The sequence below is a fragment of the Pterocles gutturalis genome, unplaced genomic scaffold (assembly GCF_000699245.1).
Source record: "Pterocles gutturalis isolate BGI_N339 unplaced genomic scaffold, ASM69924v1 scaffold10417, whole genome shotgun sequence".
NCBI lineage: Eukaryota > Metazoa > Chordata > Aves > Pterocliformes > Pteroclidae > Pterocles > Pterocles gutturalis.
In genome coordinates, this window is record NW_010115375.1 from 27,449 (window position 1) to 36,019 (window position 8,571).

At 37.2% G+C, this 8,571-nt stretch overlaps 1 protein-coding gene across 1 annotated transcript in view; it reads left to right on the forward strand.

The window, feature by feature from the left end:
* Nucleotides 1-8,571, forward strand: part of MSH2 (mutS homolog 2) — a gene marked incomplete at its 5' end in the record, with an annotated part of 51,143 nt that overhangs the window by 27,241 nt on the left and 15,331 nt on the right. The window contains 2 exons of the mRNA XM_010075160.1: nt 5,071-5,180; nt 8,117-8,240. Of these exons, the coding sequence (XP_010073462.1) occupies nt 5,071-5,180; nt 8,117-8,240 (234 nt within the window). The remainder of the gene's footprint in view (nt 1-5,070; nt 5,181-8,116; nt 8,241-8,571) is intronic.

Consider the following 8,571-nt stretch of genomic DNA (forward strand, 5'->3'; position numbering starts at 1 on the left):
GGAGCCTTCTCTTCTCCAGGCTGAACAACCCCAACTCTCTCAGCCTGTCCTCACAGGGGAGGTGCTGCAGCCCTCGGACCATCTTTGTGGCCTCCTCTGGACCCGCTCCAACAGCTGGACGTCCTTGCATTGGGGGGCCCAGACCTGGACGCAGCACTGCTGGTGGGGTCTCACGAGAGCAGAACAGAGGGGGTAGAATCACCTCCTGCGATCTGCTGGCCGTGATTGTCTTGATGCAGCCCAGGACACGGTTGGCCTTCTGGGCTGCAAGTGCACACTGCTGGCTCATGTTCAGTTTTTGATCTACTGACACCCCCAAGTCCTTCTCCTCAGGGCTGCAGCTTAAAGACATTTGAATTTGAAATGAGCTGAAATTCTGAAATACCAATCGGATACTTAAAAATAAACATAGCCAAATCTTTACAGGAAAAAGCGTTCCAATTAGTGTGTAGCTGAAGTACTGGAACTGTTGGGTGATGGTCTGGGAATCATAGAACCATAGAATCATAGAATGGTTAGGGCTGGAAAGGACCTCATCGAGATCATCGAGTTCCGACCCCACTGCCATGGGCAGGGACACCCTCCACTAGGCCAGAATCACTGATGTCAACTTGTCTCTAAGAATTCCTGGCCAATTGCATGTGTATTATGATCTTAAAAACAAGATAACCATTCATATAGTATTGTTGTGTTCCTTTTGAAGACACTTTGCACTTTGTGTTGTAATTAAAACCAAAAAAACAGTTTAAGCATTATTGGTATAATTTGAATGGGTTTTTTTTTTAAACTGTAATGTTTCTGTATTTGATAAGAGTAACATGGCAGGGTTTCTTCTGATCTTCATTAGTAGGAAGCTCAATGCTATGACAAGCAAGTCTATAAAATACAAAGGTTGCTATTTCTTTTCCTTTTGTATGTGTTACCAAGAAAATGCAGAATAAGATTAGTGTCAGCATAACACGGGGGTGATTCAATACAGCAATAGCCATCCTAGCCTGTCAGAAAGCATATTTTTGTAGAAACCCATTAATCTGTTTGAAAATCTCTTTGCATAAAGCAAGCACCGAAGCCTTAAAGAGAAATAATTTTTGAAATGGTACAGTTACAAGAATTACTTTCCTGTATTTGAGTAGACGGTGATATTACCCAGGGTCTTATACTTGTCGGTACTATAGTTTTATGACTTCAAGTAATGAAACTTATTTTCTAAAATATTAACCTTAAAATAAATTAAGTTTTGGTTGCTGGCTGTGTTATTTCCAAAAGCAGTTAAGATCTAAAACTGGGAAGGAACTGGCAGGTACAACTTTTTTTTCTTTTTTTTGGTAAGAGCTGTGCCATGCTTTAGCTGCCTCGGTCATGTCTGTTTGGCTTTTCCAAACAGACTCTGCTTGTTTTTGCTCTGCATGGAGCTCTTGGATTTCCATTTTAAACTGAGGTATTCATTCAAAATGCTCGCTTCCTGTCTTTACTTCTTTTTCTGTTAGTTGTCATTTGGATCAACAGAGTTTCTCTGTCGTAACGTTCGGGTAGGAAGACAATTAAATTTTTAGAAGTTTTGAGGAGCAAGCTGTGTAAGGCAAACTGCTAAGCTCACCATATGGAAAAATTAATGGACTGCAAAAGGTTCTTGCTGCTTTACATGTGAATCAGTCAGCCTTAGTAAGGCATTTGTCAGCAGTACATATCTAAGATAATTTAAAATAGGTGAAATGTGTTATTTTTATTTTTCTTTGTCCTTGTATGCCATTGTTTGAATTACAAGAATGGTCTGATGATTTTGAATGTATGTGATTGATTCAGACCAGATCTGATCATTTTCCTGTTTAAGACTGTACAAAATCTTTTAACCCCTCAAGAGATGGAAAGTTAGAAAGACTTTTGACAATTCTGAGTATCTTCCAGTTTCAGAACTTTATTTTCTTGTGAGTGGCTATGGGGAGATAGAGTAACTACAGCACGAAGTGATCACCAGTGATTACCTTGCCCTCAGGATGAAACCTTGCTTTGTTGAGATGCTTGTTTTTATGGATGATGAAAGCTGAGGAGGGGGTAATGACTGAAGATGACTTTTTTATTTTTTAGACATAAGAAACCTGCGTAAGATGGGAGAGGACTCTGAGTCATCACATCATTTTGCTATTGCTGGCAAAAGGGAGCAGTTGTTCATTACTCAAATTGCTGGGGCATAAAATCTAGGTACTTACAAGATGTCTGTCTTCAAGAAGCTGCTGAAGCATCTTCTCATCACAGGCTGGCACTCTTTATTTTAAGCCTGTAAATATGCAGGATACAGGAATTGTATGCTGGGTTCCAGGTGTGTTTTTACCATATTTTATACAGTGGCTTGAATACCCCTTTGCCACTTTTGGAAATACCTCTACTGTTCATTTCAGGACTTTTCTTTCCATGACTGGTGCATTGGCATGTTATAACCATGTTGTGATCAAACTTGGCTGTTTCCCATCCTTTGTAATTTCCAGATGATTATTCCCCTACTTATGGTGGAAATTCATTTATCTATCAATGCGTCATCTTACAGCTAAATTTTACTTTGTTTCTATTAGCCCAGTTTTCAAGGTCAGTTAGTTATGTTCCTGATTTCGTTCCAATTTCCTCTAGGCATACTTTCCACATTAAATATATTAGTGAATTTTATAAGCAGTCTTCTTTTGTGCATTAATATCACTAATTCACAGATCTTTAAAAGATAAATGTCCGTATGAGCCCTGGAGGAATTCTGTTGCTCACGTCCTTCCAGCTCATTCATCTTGTGCAAGTCAGTGATGTCCTCTTTATCTGCCTTCTGATCATTGTATTAATCATGAATCTTACATCGTACCATCCCATGTGACACCGTATTGAATGCTTAAGAAGAGCCCAGATTAGGTCTGCAGATGTCCCTTTGTTTTAGGCAGTCAGTTATCTCAGACAGACGTTGTGCTGTACAGGTATGATCCGCCTCTAGAAAACCCGTACCATACTTTATCCCGGTGTCCATTTTGCTCCTTGTTTTTTCCTCATCATGTTTTCTAAGACCTTTTGTACCATCAAAATGACTGCCTTAAGCGTGTTTAGTCATTGAGATTTGTCTGTTTTCCCTTGATAGAATAGTTTCAGTTTTCATATTCTGTTTGTTGCCAAACGAAGTATATAAATTTTTCAAGTTTGGAGATTAGTGCTTGATTTTAATTTCTGTACAATGTGTTAAACCATATTAATGGTAAAGTCTTTAATGCATGCGGTAAGCACTTATGCTTCGGTAAGTAAATTATGGTTTAAATTAAAAACTGTACCTGGGAGCAGATAGGCTTTGTGATCGGTATGCATCTCTGCTTTTGACGGTACATTGGTCTATTCTTCCTTCTCTCAATGGTTACTTCACATGCTAATAATGTTGAGCAGGTGCAAAAGTGTGATTTTTTTTTTTTTTTTTTAACCGTGCATCTTTTATGTGAGTTTTTTAAAGCAGGTGTCAGCTGGTGCACTGGGAATTGCTAAGTCCACTCTGAAGAGTGGACGTGAAACTTCTTTTCTCCTTTTCAGTGTCTTCCTTCTTTACTGCCTCCTTTTTATTTTCTAGGTTGGTTTTGTTGGTTGGTGTCTTCTTACAGGAGGGGGGAAAAAAAAGATGTCACAGAGAGCAAGCAAGAAATTTGGAATAAAAAGCAAGCTGTATTTTATTTCAGACCTTGCTTACTAAGATTTGTAGTCAGCAGAAGACTCCATTTTTACAAGTTCAATAATCTCTCAACACCATGTAATTTTTTTCTCTGTTAATAGATACTAATCAGTTAAGAGCTTTAACTTTAAAAGCTTGGAGGAGTGGGGAAGCAAAAAGGAACTGGAGGAAAAGGAAACAAACCAACCTTTTTCTTTCTACTTGAGTTACAGTGCTGAGAGGGAAGAGAGATTCCCATGGATAACATGTCCTCACTGTGTGACTTCTATAAGTTTGTATGTAAATTTTTCTTAGGAAAGATTACAACTTTTTCCCTAGTCTGGTAGGAAATGGGGAGGCTCTGGAATGGCCAGATCTTAATTCTCTGTTTCTCCATTAATGTGCAAAGCCTTGCCTGTGAACATCAGAGGCAAATATTGTAATTTTGCACATAATCCAGCGACTAAACGCTCATAGTATTAGATCCTTTTTGAGGCATTTTGTGTAAATGGTAGTCAGTAATGTTAATCTTTCTGTGATTAAATTGTAACACAAGTGGCTGCAGAGATATAAGCATTCATTTACTGACAGAGTTTTCCCAGCTGCCTGCTGGATAGGTGCTTATTTGCAGACCTTGAGACAATACTTCTTTCAGAAGACTGGCAGTATCTGTGCATGCGAAATAAACTGTGAACTGCGTTTTGTGTTTGATGGGTACAGTGTTGTGTGGACTTCCAACCCATATGTGTGCTATGCAGTTATACTTGGTGCTGCAGAGTATCTGTGCTAGCAAAATACATTGGAAAAGACTAATTTAATTTTGATGACTTCCTGTTTAGTGGAAGGACAAGTGACAGCAAAGATCTGGTTAGAGTAGATGGTCTTTTTTTAAGGAAAACAAACCCGCAAACTATACACCTCAATTTCTATTTATGTCCATATTGTAACCTACCAAATATTCCCAGTTTTTGGTAATTTTGGATTAAGAAAAATGAAAAACTCTTGGAGTGTGGATGATGAGGCTTCCACTTTGTATCTTTAAAATTGGTTGCTGTAGAATACGCTTTTTACTAAAGCCATTTCAACTTTGTATGTCCAAGAACAGGTAATGTTCAGACAGCAGGTTTGCTTTCAAAATGTTGTTTGTCTGTAGTTTTACTCATAGTAGAAGGGAATTAATACCACCAGATATGAAAAGAGATGACAGAATAGGTACAAGCTTAGTCAGACTATAAATTGGATAATGTCAATTTTAGAAAAAGACGTGCATATGTCAGTGAAATAACCATAGCTGATTTTAATAAAAATTAACCGTCTATATATATATGTACTGTTTCTCTTGGATAAGTGAATTCTGGTAAAGTTGTGGGGTTTTGTGAATGATAATTTTTCTTGTTTGTTCTTAACAGGAGCTCACCAGATGTTGTTGTTGGCAGTGTTTATAACACCTCTTAATGATATCTACTCTGACTTCTCAAAGTTTCTGGAAATGATAGAAACAACATTGGATATGGAGAAGGTATGGCCTGGCATGTGGGAGGGGGTTTGCTTAGTGATTAAAGTTTCTTATTGAACTTTGCAATCTGCTCTACACTTGCTAAATTTAATTGATTGTCCCCATATTAAGTAGTTAGTGATAATTCAGCTGTTGAATATATGAAGACTGTTACTAGTATAGCAGTTGAATATCAAGAGGATATGCACCCACTCTCTGAAATTATCTAGCCAATGTAAAAATGCTTTGGGTACATGGATACTGCAGACCTGGAACTGTTTTTTAAAAACCTCATCTGTACTAAATGTGGAGAAGTTATTTTGTTACTTTTCTCCTTCTTCATATTTTTAAACTTACTGTGATATGTAGATGTGGTGCTTGGGGACATGGTTTAGTGGGTTAGGTGGTGTGTGGGTTGATGGTTGGACTTGATCCTTCAGGTCTTTTCCAACCTTAATGTTTCTATGATTTTGTGTCTCAAATATAAAATGTAGCCAAAATATGTTTATTATATATTTCTCTGCTTCATAAAGTTCATTAGAGTTAGTTCTATTTCGTGGGATTAGGTCTTCATAACTAAGTTTGCCTCTCTGAAAAATGATTGACCTAGGTATAAAGACTGACTTTACTTTCCAATGTGAAGACATTTCTCACTAGAGATAAGCTGCTACAATTATCTCAGCCTTGCAAGTACACTTGCTTATAAAATATTACTGATGATAGGACTATGATTGCAAGGGAAAACGGGCATTTTTTCAGAGGAAAAATTGGCTGAAGAAAGCTGGAAGGAACATTCCTGTTCCTTGAATTTGTAGTGGAATGGAGAAGGGAAGAGTATGGATGCTGGATTTATCATTGTTTAGCATGGAGCGCTTAGGACACAGGCGAAAGCACAAACTGTTGCTTTACTGGGCGAAACAATGCCAAGGTTTTTAGTGAGTTTTGTGTATCACATATTTGTTAGAGAATTGCTGAGACATGTTTTGAAATGTACATGCTTGGTTAGAAACTTATTTAATGTTCCTTTCTCAATAAGATGTTTCAGTCATTCTGGAAAACTTGCGAGGCTTTTAGGATTGTAATAAGTGTCAATCTCAGCTGACTGTGGAAATATGAGATCTACCTAACCACGTGCCAGGCATCGTAGTGAGGGCAAGGTGTTGAACTTTGGAAAAACTGCAATGGCTTTAAAATTTTGAATGTGCGTACTTTTCTCCAAAGGCAGAAGCACCACTTCTTGTCTCTTTGTATTGTGTATGCGTTTATCAACTGCGTTTTACTGTTTAAGGAAAGACTGTTTGATTGACACATTGCTGTAATTTGTGCTATATGCTAATGAAGAAATTTATAGCTTTATACTAGTTACAGACCATCTGTTGATGCAGTTTGTATGCCCTGGGACTCTGGTTTCTTTAAAACTAACAGGTGTTCTAAGCCTTCACCCTTCATAGTCCAGTTCTTCAAATTTCTTTTCAGCTTCTGCTTTAAAAATGTTGTGTTTTCCCTCTAAACAGAATAACAAGTCAGTTATTTTTAATCAAGTCCGATAGAACCTGATGTGTCAGATTCGGTTTTTTCCCCTTCAAGATACTGGAAAATGGCTGTAAATAAACCAATACTGGTTTTACCGAAAGAATAAACCTTCTCCATATGAATTTTAAAACTTGAACTTTGACTTGAAATTCCTCTTAGATTTTTAGAGAGTTCAAACGAAATGCCCAGCTCTGTTCCAAGTGTGATTGACGGACAGGTTGCCATAGGAACTAAGTTATGTCAATAATTCATTCTAATATAAAAAGAAACATCTGAGTTCAGAAAGTGTGGGATGTGGTTATTCCTTTACCTAGCTGTCACATCCATTCCTGTCTTTTGCAGAATTATAAGGGGCCTTCAAAAAACCATCTACTGCAACCTCCTCCCCAAGTCAGGGCAACTTGAAAGTTTGTTAGCACTTTCGCTATATAGTATTTTGGTTTGAGTATTAAGAGCACAACCCTTTACAGAAGGACTTGTTTTTCAGATGAGCTAGCAGTTTTTGCAGCTGTTTTGTATTCAACTTTGCTGATAACTTTGCTAGAGGAAGCATCATTTGTTGTTTGTTTTTTTTTTTTTTTTAATTTGACTAGATGAAATATGTTCCTAATATGAAATCCAGTGGTTAGTTTTCATGTTGGACAACAGTTCTAATGTTTTGTTGATTGTAAAAGTTGGTATATTAAAAATCAAGTTTATTTTAGCGGTTACAAGTTGTACTTGCAAATGAAACTTCGGGCTTGTAAGGACATTAGAAACAGACGCCTGGCAGTGGAAGCATGGGGAAGAGAGAGAAAAAGATGAAATGTAACTTACATCATCTGTGCCTTTGAAAACGTAGCTGGGAAGGAAATGTGTATGCTTTTCGACACAAAATAACGGGGTTGAAATTGGATAGGATTTTTGGTGGTACTGTGTAGGTTCCTTCTGTAACCTCTTGAGCAATTACTGTTTCAGAAACTTAGGTTTCCAAGGTCGTCTTGTTTTGAAACACCCCATCCTTTTACACTCTGTCTTGATTAGCTGAGTAAGTCCAGGCTAGCACACAGGTTATGTGCATAACAATTTCTTTTCCTCTGACTTCTGTTTTTTCCCTGCTTACTGCTCAGTAGTATTTGTATTATATTTGTATGCAAATAAATGGGCAGACAACTCCATTTCAAAGTAAAGGAGTCTGTTAAATTGGTATATTTTGCTGGTATAAAGCATATTATTTGAGGAAACAAGTGTCTGAGATGTATTTGTTTTGTAGTTGAATCAGACACCAATTGTCACAAACAGCATTGCATTACAAAATTATATATATATAAATAAAATAAAGTGAATAAACGATTAAGTAAATTCATTTCACCATGTATGATCAGGGAGGTGATTTGATTTTTTTTTTTTTACTGCCTATGTTTATATTTCTTGTTCTTCTTCCTTAGGTGGACAATCATGAATTTCTTGTCAAGGCTTCTTTTGATCCTAATTTGACAGAATTAAGAGAGAAGATGAATGAACTGGAAGAAAAAATGCAGTCCTTTTTAAAGAGTGCAGCCAAAGAACTAGGTAGAGTATGAAACTACCTTTGAGTCTTACCTCCTTTGTAACATGCTTTGAGATCAAGTGATGAAAATTGGTATAGACGATTTACGGGATGTTTGTATTATTTTATTTTTAGTTTGGGGTGACTTCAGTTGTCACAATACAATCTGTTGAAAACTGAGTGATTTCTAGTTTATAACTTGGCCTTTTTAAGGATGATATTCCAGAATATTTCAGAAATTACCGTGTATGTTGCAAGGTACTGCAGAATTGATTTTGTAGAACTGTAACTCATCTAGCTCTCAGCTAAGGTTCTATTTGTCATTCTTTGAGGACATGCCTTGAGACCCCCCCC